The following is a 24,452-nucleotide window of genomic DNA, read 5'->3' on the forward strand; positions in this document are numbered from 1 at the left end:
TCCTGTGTGATGGAAAGGAAGAGAACAATCCAGCAAATATTTGGCGGATGCAAGAGGCTCCGGTTCTCCTTTGACTTTCTTCTGCGCTCCCCCCCCACCCCCACCGCTGCCCATCCCTTCCCAGCATCTGTCCTTCCCATCAGGACCAACCTTTCCTGTGTTCGGGTCCTTCCAGGCCCCACCCTTCCTCTTTGATGGCTTCACAAGTTTCAGGAATTTTGACTGATACCTGAGACAAGCCCTCTCCCTTTTCATCATCAAAAACAACCCCAGAGAGAAGCAGAAACCTCGAGGGGACCAGTGCCTGGGTAAGAACAGATCAACAAATTGCTGGAAGCTTTGTGTGGGCAAGTCTGAGAGTTAGAAGATCCAGGGGGACCTCGTCATAGGGGGCTCCCACACTTCCGTGAGTGTTAACCTCCAGGGACTCTACCAGGTCCATGCTGAGCACTAAAGAAAAGTCCCCTCATGCTTTAGGTAGAGGAGGGGGAAAGGGGCCACTTGAAATACACCAGAGCACCCTTTTCTGAGCAAGGCCTGCCCTCAGAAGAAACTATTTTACCAGCACCTAGCCTGCTTGGGGGCTTCCCAGGTAGCACTAGTGGTAAAGAAACTGCCTACCAGTGCAGGAGATGTAAGTAAGAGACGCGGGTTCAATCCCTGGGTCAGGAAACCCCCCTCCAGTGTTCATGCCTGGAGAATTCCATGGACAGAGAGGCCTGGCGGGCTGTGGTCCATAAGGTTACAAAGAGTCGGACACAAGTGAGCAACTAAACAACAACAATGTCAACTCCATGTCAATAAAACTGAAGGGAAAAAATTTAAAACTTCTGCTCTGCAAAAGACCATGTCAAGAGGACGAGAAGACAAGGCATAGACTGGAAGAAAACACTTACAAAAGATGTTTTTGATGAAAGACTGTAACCCAAACTATACAAAGAACTCTTAGAACTCACCAGTAATAAAATAAATGGCCCGATTTAAAAATGGACAAAAGACCTAAACAGACACCTCACCAAAGAATATGTACAGATGGCAAGATATGAAGATATGTTCAACATCCTTTGTTTCTGGTCTCCACCCTGGATTAGTTCTTTGGTTGGGTCCCCCAGACAATCCTCACCCTCAGGCCCCTCAAGCTTGTCTTCTTACTACAAACACCTGAAGATGCTTGGGTCTACTGGAAACATGGCTTATACCACATTCAGAAAAAGAGAAATTATGCTATGAGGAAACGTATGCTTCTAGAAACAAATTATTTCTAATAATACTTGTAAAAATACATTATACATTATGAAATGTATTGCTGGTGTAACAAACAGTTTACAATTGCTTACTTCTTTGTTTTCGCTAGAAATTAAGGTTTCTAAGGCTTCCCTGGTGGCTCAGATGGTCAAAGAATCTGCCTGCAATGTAGGAGCCCCGGGTTCAATCCATCCCCGGCTCAAGGATTGAACTTGAGTCTCCTCCATTGCAGGCAGGTTCTTTATTGTCTGGGCCACCAGGGAAGCCCCATATGTACCATAAAACTATAAAATAAATAAGGAAAACATCTTCATATGTAAGGAAAAAAATTTTTTAAGTATAAGGAGTGGGAATGCATTTTGTTAAGGGAAAATAAAGTAAAAAGTTTAAAAAAAGAGGGAAAGCATAGGACAAAGTCTGAATATTGGAGGAGGGGGAGGGAGTTAAAGAAAGTTTATGGGAAAGAAACCCTGAGAAAAGAGTTCTCTGTGTGATCAGGACTGGCTAAGATTAGAGTATATTTAATCGGACTTCCCTGGTGGTCCAGTGGCTAAAAATCTGCCTGTCAATGCAGGGGACAGGGATCTGAGTCCTGGTCGGGGAAGATCCCACGTGCCGTGGGCAACTAAGCCCATGTACCGCAACTACTGAAGCCCTCAGTCTAGAATTTGTGCAACAAGAGGAGGTACTGCACCGCAAATAGAGAGTAACCCTGCTCACCGCAGAGAAAGCCTGTGCAGCATCGAAGACCCAGAGCCGCTAAAAATAAAATAAAAATAATAAAACTTTTTAAAAGTAAGCCGATACAAAATTAGAATTCTGTTTCCCCTCTGTATTAAAAAGACAAAACTTGACAAAGAATTAGCAAAATGTTTTTCTTTATTTTTGAGTAGCCTGTCTACAAAGAAGGGACTTCCTGTTTTATCAAAAGTTTCCTATATTGTTTTTATTAGGTCTTTGATCATTCATTTGGCCCCAAACCCGTGCTCCCCAAAATCCAGTTTTCTTTAGCTGAAGATGGTATTGTATGTAAGGTGAAGGCTTCAGCCGTTTTTAGTTCAGCCCTCCTTTTCGGTTCTCCTGGGTTTCTCCCGTGTATATGGATTATTAAACTTTTGTTTGATTTTCTCCTGTTACTCTATTGCATATCAGTTTAACTGTTAGGACAGTCAGGAGCACCTAGAAGAGCAGAGGAAAATTTCTTCCTCTAAGGCAAACTACATGACTTTCCAATCCTATGATGAAATCTTTTTTTTGTTCAAGGTGATTCTAATAGGGGAGGTCATTATGCCTTGACCTGTACTTCCTGAGCTGTGTGAGGTCCACAGGCGGTTACCGGAGGAAAGTGACTGGGCCCTTCAGACCACCTGGGGAAGAGAACTGGACCCAGGCCCTCCCATCTGTCACTAAGGTAATGTAGCCCAGCGAACCACCCTTGGGGATGCAACTTTTCCTCCGGATGAAGAGTAGACATGGTACTTCAAGCCATAAGCCAGGGGCCAGCACCACTGAGGAAAAAAACTCCTGGAAATCAGGAACCAGGTCTTTCATATCTGCTTTCCCCAGCAACCAGTGGAGGGAAACCCAGTGCTTAGTAAATCCTTGTTGAATGAATGAATATAGTGCTTTATTAGAGCGGTGATTCTTTCAACTCTGGAGGCATCAGCATCGCCTCAGAGGCATCAGCTTCACCACCCAGGGTGGGGGGCAAGTGGGGATCAGGGTTCCTGATTCAGGCGATCTGTGTTGGGCTGGAGAGTCTGCATCTCTGACAAGTTCCCAGGTAACGTTGCTGCCTCTCCTGCCTTGGGGACCACCCTTTGAGACCCTGGATTAGAAGGTTGGTTCCCAGCATTGTGGAAGAGGCTGGTGTGGGGAGATGGGAAGGCAAATCAGGAGGCAGGAAGGTTCCTGAGCATGGAGCCTGGAGACAGCAGCTGAGATGGGCTGCTGCTTTGCACATCCTCCAGCCAGCCAGCTGAGGCCCCGGAGACCCTCACCAGTGAGAAGCATTAGCATCCAGAGGCCCTCGCTGCCTCCTTCCTGTACTGCCTTTACATGGTCTTGTACCTTTTCTGCTCCCTTTCTCCTTCCACCTGTCTTTTTACTCTCTCTCTCTCTCCCTCCTGTGTGTGTGTATGCATGCTAAATCGCTTGAGTCTTGTCCCGTTTGCAACCCTATGGACTGCAGCCCACCAGACTCCTCTGTCCATGGAATTTCCCAGGCAAGAATACTAGAGTGGGTTTCCATGCCCTCCTCCAAGGGATCTTCCCGACACAGGGATCGAACCTGCATCTCCTTTAGTCTTTAGCATTAGCAGGTGGATTCTTTACCATTGAACCACTGGGGAAGCCCCTCCTTGCTACCCCTGCCCCCATTTCTCTCCAGCACCTTCCTGGACTGGCTTGTTATCCCCCTTTTACAGAGAGGGAAGGTGGCTTGCCCAAAGTCACCCAACCAAGAAGCAGAGCAGAGATCTGGCTCTGGATCTCTGACTCCGTACTCTGGGTCCTTCCCAACGAGATGCAGAAGTTTCCAGTTCCTGGCAGTGCCAGGGTGCAGGAGGGGAGCAGAGGGGGAGTCAGGCAGCTGAAGTGACATTTTCAGAGGAAATGTTCTGCTCTAAAGGAGCCCAGGGAGCCTTCTCTGCTTTCTCTGCACTTCCTGGATCTGAACTGGAAAAAAGCACTCAGAGAGCCATCTCGCACATGATTTCTGATTCACACAGACACAAAAGACTGAACCCAGCCAAGCAAGCTCATGCAGCCCCACACTTACCCTCTGGGGATGGAAATTCTCCTTCCAGATTTCCACCAAATCTTTCATAAATATATTAATAATGCGCCGCCCTTGAAAAGAAAAGGAAACATCATTATAGCAAAATTACAAGCACAGTTTCATATAGCCCCTTCTCTGGGCCCGGTCTGAGCTTGCTCTGGAGACAATGATGGAGGGGTACAGAACTCAGGGTCCACGAGCGGAGGTGACTGCAGGAGCTTGGGTAGAAGTATGCGTGCTGCTTGTGAGGATACAGAGAATAGGTGCTTGGCTCGTTCCAAGAGCTCAAGCAAGCCTGCCGGTAAGAGGTGGCTCTGAACTGGGCCTTGGAGAGTGAGTAGGATATAAGAGCCAGGTGAGGAAGGGTAGAAAGGACCTTTCAGACAGCAGGATACACAGAAGGGAAGGTGCAGAGACATGAAGCAGTGCAGGGGATAACTGGAGACGTCATTCTGGAGTACTGGGTGTCACTGGGACCCCAGGGTCATCAAGAGATGCCAGACAGAGCTGTGGTCTGAGCTTTGGTGAAGCTCGGCTGGTTAGATGTAGAAGAAAGTCTCTCTTCTCTCTTCTTGCGTTGCTTATAAGAAGGGCCTCCCATACTCAGGGGATCTGATCGTGACTGTAGCAGAAGTGGGCATCATGTTGAAGAGCCTGGGGAAGGTTGGCACCACCATCCAGGGCACACCCTGCCCCCTCTGGCCCTTGGCTGTGCCCCAGGGAAATGGTCAGAGGGCATTTCCCAGAGCTTGTCAGGAGCCAAGAGCTGATTGATGATGTCTTACAGGAAGGACTAAGAAAGGAAGGCAGGATGGATGGATGGATGGATAGATGGACAGACTGCTGGTGGGCTGGCTAGCTGGATGAATGGATAGATTTATAGCCTGATGGGTGAATGGATAATGGATGGATGGATGATGCAGAGAGGCAGGAGAGGCCTCTAGCTCTCATTCTGTTCCAGCACTTTCATCCCACTCTACTTTAAATCTTTTTTTTTTTTTAATGCGATATAACTAACAATTTGCATAACCTTAAATGTACAGTGGGTGAATTTTTACACACGTGTATAAAAATTTTTACACCTGTGCAGCCACTAGCAAGGTCATAGTGTAGAACAGTTCAGCTTCCCAGGAGGCCCCTCTCTCCCCTCTCTCCACCCCATTCTGAACAGCAATATCACCTAACCATGAACATCAGCCCATTATGCTCCAAGCCTGAATCAATAGTGACCACCCACATACTCAGCCTCTAAGCCCAAAAGTCATCCTGGGGCTTCATCCCCCATCCACAATTAACCAGGCCCTGGATCCAGTCCACTCTGCCCACTTGAGTCCTCTGTCCCTCCGCTCCCACCCCTCTGTCTCAGTCTGGACTGGTGTAGAAGCCCCCAAGCTCTCTGCCTCCAGCCACTTCCTGGTCAGTTCTCTTCCTCCACCCACCCACCAGCTCTTGGCAGGGCCTCTTGAAGATGGTGTGGTCATTTGGGGATTCCCGGGAATTTGCAGGCCTTCATGGTTGGTTCAGCTGGTCCCCACGGCTCTTAGAGGCTGAGCGCCGGCCAGTTCCTGAACTGTTGACTGATCACGTGCACCCTGAGGATCCCCAGGGCCCTCTCTAGACCAGAAGGATGTGAATGGTGAGGGCAGACAGGGTGCGGGAGGAAATGATCCCATGGTTCCAGAAGCACTGCCCTGTAAAGAGTGGATATGATCCAATGGAGAAGAGAAATGGGAGAATAAAGTCCAAACAAATGGCGGAAAATGCCACTCTGGGCTGGGTACCCCTGGGCAGGGGCCCTTGGACAAAGGGCTTGCCTGGAAATGCTTTTGGGCCTCCCTCCCACCTTGGTCCCTTGGGAAGAATGGACATGCAGGTTCTCAGGCTGGTTACCAGTAGAGACAGGTCCTGAGTGACATTTGCCGACACTTGCTTCCCGTGTTGAAAAGTTTTCATGGGACTTCTCTGGTGGTCCAGTAGCTGAGACTCCATGCTCCCAATGCAGGGGGCCCAGGATTGGATCCCTGGTGTGGGGACTAGATTCTGCATGCCACAGTTGAGACCTGACACAGCCAAATAAATTAATAAATAAGAATCTTTAAAAAGAAAATTTTTCAGTGAGTGGCCTCTATGGTCCCTGGCTTGGCTAACTCCTGCTTTTAACACCTGTGGTCCTAGCTGTCCCTCATCCAGAAAGTCTTTCTTGAGCCACTCCAATAAATTGGGTTGGGTGCCCCTGCTGTGTGCCATGGTCCCCATGGACTGTGCTTGCCTGATCACTCATCTGGAATGTGATACCTCTGGGGGTGAGGTGGGGGGGCAGGGGGTGCATCACATTCACCACTGTATCCCTGCTTCAGGGCCTGGCACATAGCAGGTGATCAGTGAAACTTGGATGGGTGATGGAATGAATGTGCAAATGCCTGATTGTGAAGATGAGGGACTTCCTGGTGTGTCTCCTAATCTTCCTGTTCTAGATCCCTTTTATCCCCTTCCTTTGTTTGTGGAGGAGGAGAGTGTACTTGATTTCTTCCACTCATGCACCTCTCTCCTGTGTCTTCGCCTAAGATCCTCCTTTCTCCAGGGAACTTGAACTATTTAACAGGGACAGACATGTTGGTAGCTTAAACAAGTGGTTCTCTGGGACCTTGTTTTTGGAGAGAGGTAGAAGAAAGCAAAGCAAATCACTTAAAAAAAAAATCAGCAAGTAAGTCAAAGGAATACAGTTCTGGGCAGAAGGCCAGGGGCCCCAGCCCTGCCAACGATAATCCACCTCATTTCATGAGCACCTACTGTGTGCCAAGGACCATGTGAGGTGCTTTACTTGCATTATCTCATTTAATCCTCACAACAACCCTCCAAAGAGGCATTGTTACTATCATCCACCTCCCCATTATACAGATGAGGACACTGAGGCAGAGAGAGGTTGACACCTCTGCCAGGAAAGACCCAAGTCAGATCTGGCTGATTGCAAACCATTCTGCCTGCTGGGCCCAGGATGGGGCTGCATTTTCTCCATGGTTCTACTCCCTCAGCCACACGGGGGTAATACCCAGAAGGTGACTACAGTGAGATCTGGTCCATCCCCCAGTGGAGGCTAACAGTGGGGCTACAGGAGGAACAGGGGCCATCCTGGCACCAAAGCCATCGGCAGATAATGCAGAGCTGGGCAGGGCTGGCTTGGCAGGAAGTAGGCATGCTGCCCCTGCAGAAATGAATCTGTAGTGTCAAGAAAACGGAGATTTCCAGAGAAAGCATACTATTTAGTTACATGAAGAAACAGCCCAAACTGTTCAAAGTGGCAGGTTCTGGGGAGTGGATCTGGGGGCCCACGAGGCATGATGTAGGACGCAGTTATTTTTCACTATGAGTCTTCCAGTGGCATTAGTATTTTTACCCAAAGTTTTATTTTTAAAAAAAAGACCATGTCAAGTCAAATGCTCTTTTTCCACTTATAAATGTAGGTTGTGTGTGTATGTGTGTGTTTTTCCATTTTTTTTCTCCTTCTCCACTACTTTTATCTCTGTACCATTTTTTTTTTCCAGGAAGAAAAACTGCCAGGCGTTCTGGTGCAGCATGGAGTCTGGAACGGACTCTCAGGCACCCTAGGCACAGAGGTGTACAGGCTGCTCTTCCATGGCACTCATGCCCAGATGACCCAGAAACTGATGGGCATCACCCTGCTGTAAGGCTGACCATGTCCATTACAGATGTGGGAGTTGGGTACCAGATGGTTCCACCTGGTTCTAAGGAGGAGCTCCCTGAGAGTCCTGGTTTCCTTCCACAAGAGTCGTGCAAATAAACACCGGCCCTGGGTGAACAACGTGCTCCATATAATCCTGGGTCACTGCATGCTCACCTCATGGGGACGTGGGTGTCATGGTAGTGATGAGGACCAAGGAAAGCAGTTCTCTGGAGTTGCCAGTTTTTGCTTTTATTTTTAAGTTCTAGGAGGCCTTGATTCCAGCCTCCTCACCCCAGCTTCTTTGGGCCACCCATGTGGTCTGGAACTGTACACAATTAATTTTATTATCAAATAATTGGTCTTCTGACCAATCACTAATGGGGATGCCAGCGAGCAATGAACTGCCAGGTAGACATAGAGGGACCTGAATAATCCCTCTGGTAAATAAAGAAACAGAAAATATACAAAAGGGTCATGTACATTACAAAATTCAAGGGTTCACTAAAGGTTTACTCATCTTTACCACTGACAAAATATTTATATGTTGGAAATGCTCTCTTTTTCAAACAGCATTTCATTTATTTAGGCAAAAGTTCCCTCGAAACTCACATTTATCACCGTCACCTCTCCTCTGCCCCTCCCTTTTCCTCACCCCTACACGTCCTGAGACCCCACCACAGAGCCTGACACATCTCCCGCCTCCTTCCCAACTGTTCACCCACCACTCTGAAGCCAGACTCTAGCCTTCTTGCATAGGAGGGCAACCGCATTCCCAGAGCCCAGGGCTGAGTGGATCAGGAACTTCCAGGGCTTAGATCACTCACAGAGTCCTGGACAACTCATCAGCTTGTCCTTATCTCCTGCACAACTTCCCACTGTACATGCCCCAAGAAAATCCAAAGCAGAGTCACTGACCACATCCCATTACATTTCCATATTGAATCAGTACAGTGTCTTGCACTGGCTCATCTGGGTGTGGTGGTATAAGCAGTTATTTGCAAGAAAGAGATCTCTGCAAGAGGCCCCTTTTGTCTTGTCACTTTAGCAAAACTGTATTGTAAGTAATGTTAAACCAGGCACCTACAACATTCGACTCATCTCTGACCCAAGCACACCTTTCAGATCTTTTGCTCACATAATACCTTGCCTAAGCTGTTGGTTCTTCCCTAGATCAAAGAAGTAAACATGAAGAATAATTAACAGATGACCCAATCATTTCCCAGCTTCCCTTTGAGTAATCTTGAGAACAAACTGCGTCAATAAGATAGCATCTAAAGAAAGATCACAGGAGTTGGTGAGCCTTCACGCAGTGGGAGATGTCTTATGAGTCTGATCCCTTTTCTGAATGATTAGCTGAAATTACTTTGCCCTTTCCCTTTAAAAACTTTCAAGCCTGAGCAGCATCTTCAGTATTGGTTTTGAGGACACTCGTCCACCTTCTCCCCAGATGGCAGGCTTTCTGATTAAAAGCAACATTTCCGTTTCTACCAACACTTGCCTGTCGAGTATTGATCTTTGAGCAATAAGCAGACAGATTAGAATTCAGTAACAGCAGTCCTTTCCAGCTAGGGCCCCAAGTGTTTATTGTGTCTGTTTGATTTCCTTAAACATGTCAAGTTTGATTCTTTTAGGAGTATTAGTTGGAAAGCATGGAAAACATGCTGTAGAAATTGACCCTAAATTGTACACTGAACAGTCAACCCTAAGTGTAGAGTTCGGTGATCAGGGGTTAACTTGCAATGCTGCCTATGCAGGATGTGGTAAAGTCTTTGGCCAGGAGTAGCTGGGGTGGGGGCTGTCCTGATGTCCCTTCATTATTCTGGTGGGGAGTCCCCACCTATGTGTCTGTAATCCAGCTGGGGTGGAATCAGGGCCATTGTAATGTGCTCATAGTCCCTGTCCATCTGTGACTTCTCAGGTCAGCGGTCCAACCTCAGCTCTAAGCCTCACTGGCCAGGTCTCCAGTTACAGTTTGTGGAGTCTGGGTCCGCAGAGCTCCATGTTATGGGGGCCTCTGACTGAGAGTGCACCCTGGCATTGTTGAAATCCGGATGGCTGGAGAGACAGGAAACATCATCTGCAAAGGCTGCCAGCATTCTTCTGACTCATATTTTAGGGGAATACACTAATGGGCCTTTGGTTTTGCAAAAGTAATAATGAAATTCTATTCTGCCTGGAGAAGTCTGAGGCATGACTGTGTAATAGGTTATCTTCCCTGTGGGCAGAAGTTTATGGGGAGATGATTAAGTTGTTTGGGAAAGAGACTAAGACCTAGGTGGAGCCCAGAGAAGGCTGAGAGTACAGGTCCCAGGTCGGGAGTGAAGAATCCAAAGCCCCTACCCCCACCTCCCATGCAGGGAGAGACAGGCTTGTGGCCCTACAGTAAGGGCTAAGGTGGAAGGAAGGGCCAGGAGAAGACTTAGCATGATCCAGCTCAGGGACCATTGGAGCGCTGAGCTCTAGGATCCAGTTTTATGCTTTTATGTTCCACAATATGATTCCTGTTCTGGTCTTTAGTAAAGTTTTGCTCATTTCACCCTAGTCATCTTTTGTCCTTTGGGGAGGGACCTGTGTCCACATCTGAGGTGGCATGGGAGCCTGGCTGTGACCTGGAGAAGCTGGTTATAGGGGGACCAGAGGTGACCTACAGGAATGATGGGGAGGCCCAGGGTGAGAGATGAGCTAGGGTACCAACCAGTCAATCCTAAAGGAAGTCAACCCTCAATATTCATTAGAAGGACTGATGCTGCTACTGAAGCTCCAACACTTTGGCCACCTGATGTGAAGAGCCGACCATTGGAAAAGACCCTGATGCTGGGAAAGATTGAAGGCAAAAGAAGGGGGCGGCAGAGGGTGAGATGCTTAGATAGCATCATTGACTCAATGGACATGAGTTTGAGCAAACTCTGGGAGATAGTGAAAGACAGGGAAGCCTGGTGTGCGGCAGTTCAGGGGTCACAGGAAGTCGGACACAACTTAGCAACTGAACAACAGGAACAATCCACCAGGATGGATTCCTGGAGCTTACGAGCATCCCTGGGCATTTCCAAGAATATCGAGGGCAGATCCTGATAAGTAATACCCGGATCTCTGTGGGTCTTCAAGGGAAGGCTGGTGAACTTCAGACCTTGGGTACATTGAGGTGCACATGCCCCTCAGACTCTGCAGACGGGATTGGAAGATAAGCGAGCCAGGGATTAGGGCTCCTTAGCCCCTGTGGCCATCCTCTGGCCAAGTGCCACCCCATTGCTCCACTAAGCAAGGCAATCCTCTGAAGTCATTTCCTGCCTTTCATTGCACAGGCTCTGCTGACCACCAGCCCCACCTTAGTCCAGCTCACTACATTCTACTACTCTCCACCTATTCCATGTGGGTCCCACTGGCTCCACAAAGTCTAACTTTCAGATTCAAAAGGCCACTGCTCAGAAATTCCCCAGAAGTCCAGTTGTTAGGACTCTTAGCACTCACTGCCAGGGGCCTGGGTTTGATCCTAGGTCAGGGAACTAAGATATTGCAAGCTGCATTGCATAGCCAAAAAACAAAACAAGACAGACCAACCTAAAAAGCCACTGCTCACATAAACTCAGTATATTTCAGAGATGTGATGTGCTTGTCAGAGGCCGTTGCATCAGTAGAAGCATAGTGAGGTAACTGATCTGTGTCTCCTCAGCACAGGTTGGATAGATCTAATCTCGCTTCAGATCTGAGCATCACATTTGAAGACGTGGGTGTTGTTCAGATGAGGTACAGGAAGGTGAACGCTTAAGTGGAGGTGTTAAGTGGAGCTGTTAAGTGGAGGTAGCTTGAAAAGCTGTATGTTTGTGACTGGCCAGATGCTCACAAATTCTGCCTTCTTCCTTCACACACAGGAAACTACATTACCCAGCCTCCCTTAGAGTTCTGTTAGGGCCATGTGACTGAGATCTGGCCAACAGAGTGTAAGCGGCGGGAATACTAACCACATTCGGATTTCCCATAACCCCTTGAGAGATTCTTTTCGTCCTGCTTTCCCTACCTGTGCGGATGGAAGAGGAAGACCCCAAGATGGTAGAATCTCTTAAAGCATGAATCCTGAGTCACTGCCATCACTTGGGGGAAAAAAAAATGCCAGAAAGTAGTTGCTCATCTGACCCTTGCATGAACAGGAGATAGACTTGTATTGTTTTAAGGCAGTATGATTTGGGGGTATATTTCTTATTGTAGTATAATCCAGCCTTGTCTAACACAAGCTTTGGAGATTTAACACTGAGAAGTAGGATGTGGGAGTTGTATCTAAAGGTACCTAAAGGGCTTCCCTGGTGACTTAGATGGTAAAGAATCTGCCTGCAATACAAAAGACCCGGGTTTAATCCCTGGGTCAGGAAGATGCCCTGGTGAAGGGAATGGCAAGTCACTCCAGTATTCTTGCCTGGAGAATCTGATGGACAGAGGAGCATGAAAGGCTACAGTCCATGAGGTCACAAAGAGTGGGACACAACTGAGCGACTAAACACACACACACCAGTACCTAAAGGGTCACTTGACTCCGAGGCCAGAACTAAGGCCAGTGAGAAAAGTGCTTCCACTTTGGCTCATTCAGAATCAAGATTTTCTGCCCAACCTTGGAGTGACTTGTGTTGGATAGTAGTGAGTTGGTATCCATGGTATTATTTGCAGAGAAACTGGGCTATCATTTTAGGGGAGATGGTGAAGGGAAGCCTGGCATGCTGCAGTCGTTGGGGTCGCAAAGAGTTGGACCCAACTTAATGACTGAACAACAACAGGGGATAATTCACAGTGAAGGAACTGGAGATCACGACCTCTGTGGGACTTCCAACACTGTTATCTATGTTAATCTACCAACGTCTTTCTTATATTTGTTGACCCACCATTTCCCCAGAACACTGGGCACCATTGTGACCCCAGGGTTATTGCCATCAAAGACCATCATCTTGCCAGATGAATTCCTGGAAGCTGCAGGATCACCAGCTGCAAGAAGCACATTTTTCAAAAAAGCATTGAACCAAGAAGGGCCAGATTCTGGCTCTCTCTTGATTGTACCAGCCAGAGAAAAGCAGCAGATGGAATGTATTTTGTGCTGCAAATTTCTCCCACACTTGTCTAGCCAACCCACAGACCAGTGTGTGTAAACAGGAAGATGAGCCCTCATCTTGCTAAGCAACACTGGTGAATGAGAAAGGAATCTAATGGCTCTTGCTATCTCCAGTCCAAACCAGATGGACGTTTTCTTCCCCCCACTTCTCTTAGGAGAGGAAGAAGTCTTAATCTCCAGTAATACCTTTAGTCTGTCTGAAGGATCGATTCTTCCGGAGCACTCCAGAACTCCAGGAATCTGACCCAGGGAGGGATTAAGTGACTAAAACCAAATTTGCTTTTTAACATGATGCATTTAATCCTGCGATAAACACGCAGTCCACCAATATTGAAAAGATGCTCCAGCTTAAAAATGCTGATCACTAAACGGGGGGCTCCTCAAACAAAATCCAGACTGTGAGGATAAGGAGAGCCCCCGAGAGGTGGGTACAACCAGTGTTCCTGCTTTGGCAGTTTTCACTAGTGAGGAGAGGACAGTCTGATCCAGCTCTCTCTTGTTGGGTGTTGTGCTGAGTCATGTCTGTCTCTTTGTGACCCCATGGACTGTTGCCTGCCACGCTCCTCTGTCTGTGGAATTTTCCAGGCAAGAATACTGGGGTGGGTTGCCATTCCTACTCCAGGGGATCTTCCCAACCCAGGGGTTGAATCTACAACTCTTGCATCTCCTGCATCGGCAAGCAGATTCTTTACCACTAGGGCCACCTGGAGTAGGATAGAATGGGCTCCTGTGTCCAAGAACAGGGAATGAAAGTCTCCAAACTGCAGGGCTGAGGTGCATCTCCAGAGTCAAGGGGTGACCAAGTTAAGTCCCAGAGTGGATTTGCAACAATGTGTTGCAGCATTTAGGACACTTCAAGAATCTCAAAAGGACAGAGAAACGCCTTCATTTTAAGGTTTCATCTTTCTTGGCCACTACTGGGTAATCAAGGGCAAATTCTCTAATTGACCTGTTTGAATTTTCTCTGAGAAAGTCAATCCCTGGACCTTTCTGACTCTGCTGGGTACTTCATGGACCCTCTAGATTTCTCTGGTATTGGAAGACCCTCCCTCCCCACATGAACTGAAACACACTCCAACTGTGTTTGGTTAGGTTTTTATTTGCAGACTCAAGTTTGCTACATAAACCCACTGCATGGTCCAACACATGTATACTTGGCATAAAAGAAAGGACAATACAAAAATACAACTCTTGATAATAAATGAAACTGCCTTCAGCTCATGCCAGTTTATCCCAGTGGGAATACCCATGTTTAAGATCAAAATAGGAGGAAATTTGAAATGAGGAGGCATGGAGGGCTCAACCAGTGCCATTGTCTCCATAAGATCCTGGGTTTTTCTTAGCTGTATGGTCATTTTTTCCACCTTCAGACCTGGTCACTTCCTCCTCTATGAAGGGGAAGAGAACTTCCCCAGGTTATGAAAGAACCTCCAGAAGGAGCTAGGGCAGAGATTACACACTGTCAGAATCAAGTGTAGACTTGGAAGCCCACTTCCTTAGGGCACATCCAGCCTGGGCTATCAGCCTCTGGATGCCTCTGAAGAGAGGGTTAAGAAACTCAGGGTGGATCTATCTCTGGGAGAGGGGAAGAGAGACACAAGGAGAGACTGAAGATGTTCTCTGTGATCCCTCTTCAGCAGATTCCAGAAATGTCCCACTGATACCAGTTTCTATCTTCCCATCCCTGGTCCCTCCCCAGGTTTGAGCCCACCAAGATCCTTGGCTGTAAGAGCTCAGATTCCAGGTCTCTGAAGGAAGTCAGAACTGGTGCCAGTCCACTGACCAGGAAATCTAAAGGGCTAGCATTTCTCAAAGGTGGGCAGGTCCCTGGAGTAGCAAGATGCTCTTCTGGTCCTTGGTATATTCCCCAGGCAGGAGCTTAACATGACTGGGTGGGAAGCTGCAGGAGAGAGGAGCCCTGTAACCAGTCTTCTAGGACAGAACAAGAGACAACATGTAGCCAATGGGCCATCCCATCACTCTCCAGGTGGGTGAGAGGGAACATTTGGGCAGAGGAGTGGAGATGGAGGACCAAGGAGGCAAGGCAAGCCCAGGGCCTTTTCCTCTCTTTGTCACAGGGGTTATTTAAACCACAGTGGAGCTTCACCCCAGCCCTTTGGGCTGAAAGATGCCAGAGAATTCATCTCTTGTTTGTTTTGCTCCATCTAAGAACTTGGGGAGAATGTCATGCTCCTCTCAAAGACTGCTAGGCACTCCAGTCTGTGTCCATGGCAGCTGACACTACCAGCCGTCCTGTGACCTCAGTTAGCCTCAGTGTCTCGGAGCAGAGCTGTCATGGAGACCTGGCATTCTAACCACGGACACACACACAAACACAGAGTCCCAGACTTCTGGGTCTTGTATACTTTGGGGCAGACAGCAACAGAAGTTGAATTGGGAGGAATCTGTCGGGAACTCGGTTGAACACACTGCCTCTGGCCTGACATTTGAACTTCAGTGCTGACTTTAAAGGATCATAGACATCACCCCCCAGAGCCCCACGGAACCCTAGGATTTGTCGTGCATCAGTGCTGGGGCTTGGAGAATCTGCTCGAATCTCCCTGACTGTGAAAACTGTGAGTTGGCTGGACCTGGGGTCTCTCCTCTGCCTGTCTCGCCCCCACCGTCCCCGCCACACACTCTCTCAGTGCCTCAACCCCTCCCCACATTCCTTCTCCCCATCCAACCTCCACGGGGTGGGGCTCAAGTGGTAAGGCTGACAACACACCTTCCTGCGTCATCTTCTCAGATCACACCAGTGCATTTGGACAAGGGTCACCTCTGGCATTGGAAGGCCCCGGCAGGTGAGCACCTGGGTAACCGCCTCATCTCCCAGGCCCCTCTCTCCACGGGCTCACACTCTGTTCCCCCACGAGCGCCTCTGAAAACCTCCTGGAGGTGACCAGGTCTTCTTCCCACCAGCAGCAGATGACCCCCACGTGCTGTCGAGGCTTATCCCCCGCTTGGCCAGCAGCCCCGTTGGACTCGGCAATCACAGCAGGCTCCTTGGAAACCAGGGAGGTCGTGTTATGGCCCAGTCCTAGGGCCCTGCGGCCCCAGCCCCGCTAGCAGCAAGAGGCAGCTGCCTTGGCCAAATGCGCAGCAGCCGTGGAGCAGGCTCAGGCCTCGCACGTGGGTGATGGGGTGACCCGGCTAGGACAGCCCGCCTGCGGGGGACCCTCCCACTCCAGGCGGGTGGGGGGTCTGGAAGGCCGGGTGGAGCTTTGTCAGGACCTCGGGATCCTCGCTCTTCCCAGAGGCCTCGGGGGCGCCCAGCGGGTAGGTCTCCCGTGCGCGGCCGGTCCTGGCGCAGGTGAGGAAGGCCAGGCAGGCCCCGCAGAGGCGGGCCAGGTCCCTGTGCGTGGTCTCGCTGACAAAGCAGTAGAGCACGGGGTCGGCCACGCAGTTGAAGCTGGTGAGGAGCAGGGAAAAGTGGTAGGCGTTGAAGATGCCCTTGGCGAAGTCGCAGCTGGACTCCCAGAGGCTGCGCACCAGCAGCAGCGCGTGGTAGGGCAGGAAGCAGGCCAGGAAGATGACCACGGTGCTGAGCACCAGCCGCTGGATCTGGTCCTTGCGGCTCTTCTGGGTCCCGTGGCTGCGGCGCACGGCCCGCAGGATGCCCCGGTAGGAGGCCAGCAGCAGGCAGATGGGGAAGAGGAAGCCCACGAGGAAGCGGTAGTAGTTGATGCCGCGCTGCCGCGGCTCGAGCGGGTAATGCTCGAAGCAGACGCGGTGCCGGTCGGCGTCCTCCACCACCTCCTCGTGCATGAGGAAGTAGACGCTGGTCAGCAGCTCCTTGGCCCAGATGAGCGCGCTGACGCCCATGGCGGCCTTCAAGGTGCGGAACTGGTGGAAGCGGAAGGGGTGGGCCACGGCCAGGTAGCGGTCGATGGAGATGCAGCAGAGGAAGCCCACACTGATGTAGATGTTCTCGTAGAGCAGGATCCCGCACACCTGGCAGGACAGGTCGTCGTGGGACCAGTGGTCGTGCTGCAGCACGTACTGCAGCCAGAAGGGCAGGGAGCAGATGTAGAAGAGGTCGGCCACCGTCAGGTTGCACAGGTACACGCCCAGCTCATTCCGGGCCTTGATCTGCAGGTAGCCATAGTAGAGGGACAGGCAGTTGGCCGGGAAGCCCACCACCAGCACCGTGACATAGACCACCGGAGCCAGCGTCTGGTGGATGGTGTGGTCGATGTCACAGTGCATCGAGGTGTTCTCTGCCGTGATGTTCCCCATCTTTGGGCCTGCCGGGGCCTCACCCCCCATACGCTCAGGAATACGCCAGTCTGTCTACGGCCATCTCGTTTCTAGGATGTGGTTCAAGCTGCGGTGGAGGCTTGGCCTCACTGGTGATGCGTAAGCCCCTGAAAGTCAAAGGCAGAAAGGCTTAGGATAAAAGAAGCTAACATTTAGATAGCACCTACCATGTGTCAGGCATTGCTCTAAGTGCCTCACTTAATTTTTTTTCCCTAATGATTATAAGTTTGATGCACACAGTTTTAACATCAATTCTTTTGATATTTTTTGCTTGTTTTGAAAAGGACATGTTCATCTGAATTCCATGCAAGCATTTTTTTTTCTTATTAAAAGGTACTTCTCTTTAAGATATGCGATATTGTCATTTCTGTGCAAAAAACACACAACACATACTTGTTTAGTGAGGAGCTATTTGGGCATCATATGCAGATAAAGAGTAAACCTTAGGACAGTATAACCTAGACAGCGCTTGAAATAACAGTCGTCCTACTTGAGCTTAAATAATGGTGACAGAACAAGCATTTCAAGCTGACAGCTCATTCGTGTCGCTGGATCCATTGCTCATTGCAGGGTAGAAGGCAGTTGAGTGATCATGCTTATGCCTTTCACACTGGCGTTGTGTCTCAAAATTTACAAGATGATGCAGCCAGCAAACTCCAACTCAACTGCACTGAATATACAGAATGCACAGACCAAGACACTGACATGTGATCTCTGTCTCTCCATTCCCCTTTCCTGACCTCCTGTTCCTTATTTATTTTCCTGGTCCCTCAGTCCAGCAAGCAAGGCCTGGAGCTCTTGTGAACACCATCCCATCCCGAGCTGGCTCTCCAAGGTAAAGATCAAGTTCAACCCACAAAACAGCACGGGCCCCAGACACTCTCTTCTGCAACATTCAGCACCATCCATGTTTTTCCTTCTTGCTCACAGGAATGTACCAGATCAGTCAACACTGAGGCCTGGGGGCCTCTTTGGACAGCACGAAAGAGACCCAACTTTGTCCACACCCTGCTGTGCAGTGACAGACTTTATTTTCTTGGGCTCCAAAATCACTGCAGATGGTGATGGCAGCCATGAAATTAAAAGACGCTTGCTCCTTATAAGAAAAGCTGTGACCAGTCTATACAGCATATTAAAAAGCAGAGACATTACTTTGACAACAAAGGTCCGTCTAGTCAAAGCTATGGTTTTTCCAGTACTCATGTTTGGATGTGAGAGTTGGACCATAAAGAAAGCAGAATGCCAAAGAATTGATGCTTTTGAACTGTGGTGTTAGAGAAGACTCTTGAGAGTCCCTTGGACAGCAAGGAATCCAACCAGTTTATCCTAAAGGAAACCAACCCTGAATATTCATTAGAAGGACTGATGCTGAACCTGAAACTCCAATACTTTGGCCACCTGATGTGAAGAACAGACTCCTTGGAAAAGAGCCTGATGCTGGGAAAGATGGAAGGCAGGAGGAGAAGAGGATGACAGAGGATGAGATGGTTGGATGGCATCACCGACTGGATGGACGTGAGTCTGAGCAAGCTCTGGGAGTTGGTGATGGACAGGGAAGCCTGGTGTGCTGCAGTCGCAAAGAGTTGGACATGACTGAGCGACTGAACTGCACTCTGTGCTCTGGCAAGAAAACAGGCCAAGCTTCCCACAGGGCACTGCTACTTCTCCTCCGTGGAATCAGGAACCCAGTACAGGGTACAAGGCACCGAGACATGAGCACCAGGCTAGGGTCAGCAGCTCACAAGCTGTGCAAGTCTTCACCCTTCCTTAGCTTCAGTTTCCCCATCTATAAAATGGGGATAAAGACGCTTGCCCTCAGGGTCAATATCAGGGCCACATAAAAGATGTCAAAATGCATGGCATTCTTTCTCCAGAGGCAAATAAGCAGAATAAAAGATGACAGTCTTCCTTGCAGTAGCGAAAAGTTCATGTTGTTGAGAATTTAACTAAGAAAATGCTATTGCTGGGCTTCCCTGGTGGCCCAGTGGTTGAGAAACCGCCTGCCAATACAGGGGACACGAGTTCAATCCGTGGCCTGGGAAGACCCCACATGCTGCAGGGCCACAAAGCCCTTGCACAACTACTGAGCCTGCACCCTAGAACCCATCCTCCACAACAAGAGAAGTCACTGCAATGAGAAGCTCGTGTACCACAATGAAGAGCAGCCCCCGCGTGCTGCAACTAGAGAAAGCCCGAGCATGGCAACGAAGACCCAGAGCAGCCAAAAAAACAAAGATTTAAAAAAAAGAGAATAAAAGAAAATGCTGTTGCTATATATACAAATGCATCTGAACAAGAGAGAACAAAAAATTTTTGTTGTAGGCCTGCCTTACAGATTGGGCTTCCCTGGTGGCTCAGCTGGTAAAGAATCCACCTGCAATGCGGGAGAACTGCGTTCGATCCCTGGGTTGGGAAGATCCCCTGGGAGAAAGGCTATACCCACTCCAGTATTTTGGCCTGAAGAATTCCTTGGACTGTAGAGTCCATGGGGTCACAAAGAGTCAGACATGACTGAGCGATTTTCACTTTCACTTTACCTTTTAGATTAATATACCAAAATGAAAAGCCTGAGCAGTTCTATCGATTTAAGACTCCTGGCTCAGATGAAAAACCTCACTGTGTCTAAATCAACCTTGTTGTTGTTCGTAATCATCCTCCCAAGGAGATTTTTTAGACATATTTTTTTCCCTAATCACCTGCCCCCATAAAATGTTAATATCCTTAGATGTATAGAACATCTGTTTATGTCCCATGGCCTTTTGGAGGGTGACAAATCACTATAATATTATATCTAAGATTATTTTCACCCCACCCAAGAACCAATCTCCCCCCCGCCCCTGAGAATGTATGGTCTATATGGCTGCAAATTCCAAGTGAATGGAGTCTGCATTAGGTTGTTCTGTAGTTTTAGCAGATCAGTCTTGCCCTTTGCTCTCTCTTCACCATACATAGTCAAGCTGGGACTCACGGACCAGGAGGAAAACCCCTTCCACAACTGACAATGTCTCATCACCCTCCCTCTCCAGCCTGCCTCCTGTGGGCTCCTAACTGGCCCTGTGGGCACCGGAGCCAGGGCTCAGCCTGAAAACTGACAGAGCCTGCTGGGAAGGGTCTCAGAGACATCCCAGCCCAGCAGTTCCAGTCCCGGGGCTCATGGAGGATAAACTTGAGGGGTTCCCCTGAAATCACATGCTCCATCTTGTAAATATATAAGTATGTGCATTTTTCCTGGAAAAGGGTCCCGTGGCTTTCATAAGTCTGTAAAATAGGCGAGAGATGGGTCCAACCCAAAGCTGCACCCTCTTACCTGGATTCCCTGTGGCTCTCTCCGTGGCCAAGCCACCCCCACTCCTGTGCTTAGTCACTTAGTCGTGTCTGACTCTGCAGTCCCTTGGACTGTAGCCCACCAGGCTCCACTGTTTTTGGGGATTCTCCAGCCAAGAACACTGGAATGGGTTGCCATGCCCTCCTCCAGGGGATCTTCCCAACCCAGGGATCGAACCCAGGTCTCCTGCATTGAAGGCAGATTCTTTACTGTCTGAGCCACCAGGGAAGATTAAGAATACTGGAGTGGGTAGCCTATCCCTTCTCCAGGGGATCTTCCTGACCCAGGAATTGAACCCAGGTCTCCTGCATTGAAGGCAAATTCTTTACCAGCTGAGCTACCAGGGAAGCCCAATCCCAGCGTTCTCATTTTTCCCTGACCATTATTCCCCGGGGCAGCCACAGTGATCTTTCCAAAATCCAAACCGCATCCTCCTCTTCCTTGTTTAAAACCCACTGAGACAGTTTCACAGTGAGTTATCACACCCCCCAGAAAAACTCCCAAACCCCTACAAGGCCCAGCGTGATCCGGCCCCAGCTCCGCCTACCTTCCCGCCACCAACACATCAGCCAGCTTTCTGTGCCTTTCAGCTACTGGCTTTGCTCCAGTAGCTCCAGGAGTGCCGCCCCCTGCCAACCCCTCCCCTCCACCCCCACATCAGGGCTGGCTCCTCTACCACCAGGTCTCAGCTTAAACACCACCCCCTCGTGAGGCCCTCCCCGACCATCCCACTAGGACGGCCCTCTCCCCCAGCACCATCACTCCTTCCTATGTGCCAGCTCCGCAGAGTTCCCATCAGTATCTGAGATTTGTTTGTTTACTTGTCTGCTTGTTGCTGATCTGTCTCCTCCACGAGGATGTACTGGGTTGGCTAAAAAGTTCATTTGGTTTTTTCCATAAGATGGTACAGAAAAACCCGAATGAACTTTATGGTCAATTCAATAAATTCCAAGAGGGCCTTGTGCACCTTGAACAGTGCCTGGTACATCACAGGCACTCCTAAGGACTTCTGGAATGAATAAGTGATGAGGAAACTGAGGTTCAAAAGGGGAAGGGACGAGCCCAAAGCCAGCCTGATGAAGGAAGCATGGGCATTAGAATCCAGGTCTTCTTGTTCCAAGACCCACCTCCCTGCCACAACCAGTCCCCACCTGAGCCTTGGCCCCAACCTCTCAGTCCCTGAAGATGAGGACTCCAGGAGGGCCCACCTCTCCAACCTTTCCAGGATACAAGCCTGGATTTCAGTGATGGTGGTGGAGGGAGTTGCTTCTTGGTGCCATTTTCAGTTGTGGTTTAATATACATGACAGGAGCTTCCCTGGTGGCTCAGATAATAAACAACCTGTCTGCAATGCAGGAGACCCAGGTTCAATCCCTGGGTGGGAAGATCCCTGGAGAAGCGAATGGCTACCCACTCCAGTATTCTTGCCTGGAGAATTCCATGAACAGAGGAGCCTGGAGGGCTACAGACCATGGGTGGCAAAGAGTTGGACATCACTGAGTGACTAATATTTCACTTTCATACATAATATAAAATTTACCTTGTTAACCATTTTTTTTTGTTAACCATTTTTTAATGTACAATTCAATGGTAATTAGGTACACTTAAACTGTCATGCAACCATCACCACCATCTACCTCCAGAACTTTTTCAGTTTTTCCAGCTGAAAATCTGTTCCCGTTAAACACTCAGTCCCCATCCTCCCTTCACCCAGGCTGTGGCATATAGCAGTCCACTGTCTGTCTGTGATTTTGACCACTCTAGATACCTTATGTACTTCCCTGGAGGCTCAGACGGTAAGCTGAGTGATACAGCATTTGTCTTGTTGTGTCTTATTTCACTTAGCATCATGTCCCAAGGTGCATCCATGTTGTAGAATGTTATCAGAAGCTCCTTCCTTTTTAAGGCATAATAATACTCCATCATACATATATACTGCATTTTATTTTTCCATTTGTCAATGGACATTTGGGTGGCTTCTACCTTCTGGCGATCATGAATAGCGCTGCTCTGAACATGATTATATTACTTGAGTCCCTGCTTTCAGTTTTTTTGGGTATAGATCCAGAAGTGGAAACGCTGGATCATATGGTAGTTCTATTTTTAATTTTTTGAGGAACCGCATTCTGTTTTTCCACAGTGGCTGCACCATTTTACATTCCTACCAACAGTGCAGGGATGTTTCCTTGTTTTTTGCGTGTCGTGTTTTGGTTTACATGTTTTGATGGCAAGAAGAAGGGGCAAAGGGGAAGCTGAGGACTGTGACCTCTGAACCTTGCACAGTCCCATGAGTCAGAATTTGGGCTCACTCCTCCTCCTCTTGCCAGCTCTCCTGGCCCTGAGTCCCAGGCCCACACTGGAGGGCCCAAATGGTTCACCTGGCTCACACGCGAGGATGTCCCTGAGCGGTTCCCAGGGACACTGGCCCGGGAGGTCCGCGCCTCTGAATTTATCTAAGGTTCTCTACAGTCCACACAAAATTACCCTCAGGAAGATAAAAATTCATTCATCAGCACAGGCTCCCAGGCACCAACAGAAACGGGCAAAAGAAACCAAGTGAAAACACGTCCTGGCTGGTCTTAGGAATATGTTGAGAGTCACCTGGCTGAAGCCTACTGTTTGCTGGTGGTGAGTGTACGCATGTGTGGGACAGACTGGGGTGACCATTGATAAATTCCTATTTCCTAGGACAACAACAAGCAAATTCCGGCAGCCAAAGTCAGAAATATTCAAGTCTGCAGAGCAAAGAAGAAACAATGATGATGTTTAAGTGAAAGCACCTCCTATGTCCACTTTGGAGCCAAAAGAGGTTTGCGGGATTCTAGAGCCGTGGTTCTTAAACTTACGTGCACCTGAGTCACCTGGAGGATTTGTTGAAACAGATTACAGAGCCCCACCTTCACAGTTCCTGACTCAGTGGGTCTGAGGTAGGGCTGGAGAATCTGCAACCACCCACCAGGCGATGCTGGTGCTGCAGGGCCACGGACCACACTCTGAGCAGCAAAGCATCCACAGGTCTAGAGGCTCTGGAGGTTCACTCCTGACCGAGTGTCATCCATGAGTTTCCAGGTCAAAGGACAGAACAGCTCGAAGGGGAACGTTAAGACCCAGCAGAACTCGGTGGGCAGAACCAGGACGCAGCCCTTGGGAGGTCAGCAGCCTGACTCAGGCTCTCAAGACAAGTGAGTGCGTCTCTTCGGTACTCACACTCGGTATTTGCCAGATCTCCCACAGTTGACACAGCCTTTCACATCTGCCTTCCTGTCCCATCTTTGCAACAGCCCTACTGTCTCCCATTTTAGGGATGAGGAAACTGAGGCCCAGAGGGATACAGTGGCTTGTCCAACAGTCTGGTACCTCCTGGTTTCATTCCACAAGTATCTCTGGAGCATCGGTTCACACCACCAGACTGGACATGGGGGACTTAGAGATAAAGAAGAAGAAATGGCTCCCACCCTCAGGGAGCCTCTGATCTCATAAGGCAGGAAAAAGTCAGCACCACCCAAGGTCACGTGTGGCAGGTACTGGGGGCATCCCTCCCACTCACATTTAAAGCTAACTTGTTCTTTTCACTCAACACACACACACTGCACCTCCTCCATGGTTTCGACCCCCCAACACTGATGACTCCCAGATGTCCTCCCCACCCCCCAGGGGGAAGGCTTACAGAACCAGCTTCCTCCTGCCAGTCTGTTCTTGGAGGTAGCCTCTCCACCTGCCCAGTCTCTTCTGTTGGATGGCTGTGTCGGTTGGTTGATTTTTATCTTCATCCACAGCATCCACTCAATTACTCAGTTCTACCGTTTCCAAATCTTAAATATTTCCCACATCCATCTCCTCCTCTTTAGCTCCCTCCCCAGTGCCCCAGATTGGCTTGGTCAAGGCTTCCTCCCCAGAATCAATGCATGGTCTCCTACGGGATTCCCTGTCTCCATCTCACCATCCTCAAAGCCATCTTCTAAAACACAAATCTAACCTAATCACTCCTGCTTCAAACCCTTCAATGGCTCTCCAATCATCCATCCACTCACCGACCACAGCAGATGCTTACTGAGTATCTATTATATGG

General features: G+C 49.1%; 2 protein-coding genes across 8 annotated transcripts in view; one reads left to right on the forward strand and one right to left on the reverse strand.

Moving 5' to 3' along the window:
- Positions 1-7,710, forward strand: part of DGLUCY (D-glutamate cyclase) — a 52,855-nt gene extending 45,145 nt beyond the window's left edge. Inside the window, 2 exon segments of the mRNA XM_065906073.1 lie at positions 2,574-2,656; positions 7,567-7,710. Of these exon segments, the coding sequence (XP_065762145.1) occupies positions 2,574-2,656; positions 7,567-7,710 (227 nt within the window).
- A 6,179-nt stretch (positions 7,711-13,889) lies between these two features.
- GPR68 (G protein-coupled receptor 68) overlaps positions 13,890-24,452 on the reverse strand; it is a 35,503-nt gene continuing 24,940 nt past the window's right edge. For 6 of the 7 annotated variants that reach the window (XM_065906696.1, XM_065906697.1, XM_065906700.1 and 3 more), the window contains one exon: positions 13,890-17,165. In XM_065906696.1, coding sequence (XP_065762768.1) covers positions 15,952-17,067 — 1,116 coding nt within the window. In that variant the 5' untranslated portion in view covers positions 17,068-17,165 and the 3' untranslated portion in view covers positions 13,890-15,951. Of the gene's footprint in view, positions 17,166-19,386; positions 19,433-24,452 lie in introns of all 7 variants that reach the window. The other variant, XM_065906698.1, reaches the window with a different exon arrangement.

The sequence above is a fragment of the Muntiacus reevesi genome, chromosome 15, assembly GCF_963930625.1.
Source record: "Muntiacus reevesi chromosome 15, mMunRee1.1, whole genome shotgun sequence".
Classification (NCBI taxonomy): Eukaryota; Metazoa; Chordata; class Mammalia; order Artiodactyla; family Cervidae; genus Muntiacus; species Muntiacus reevesi.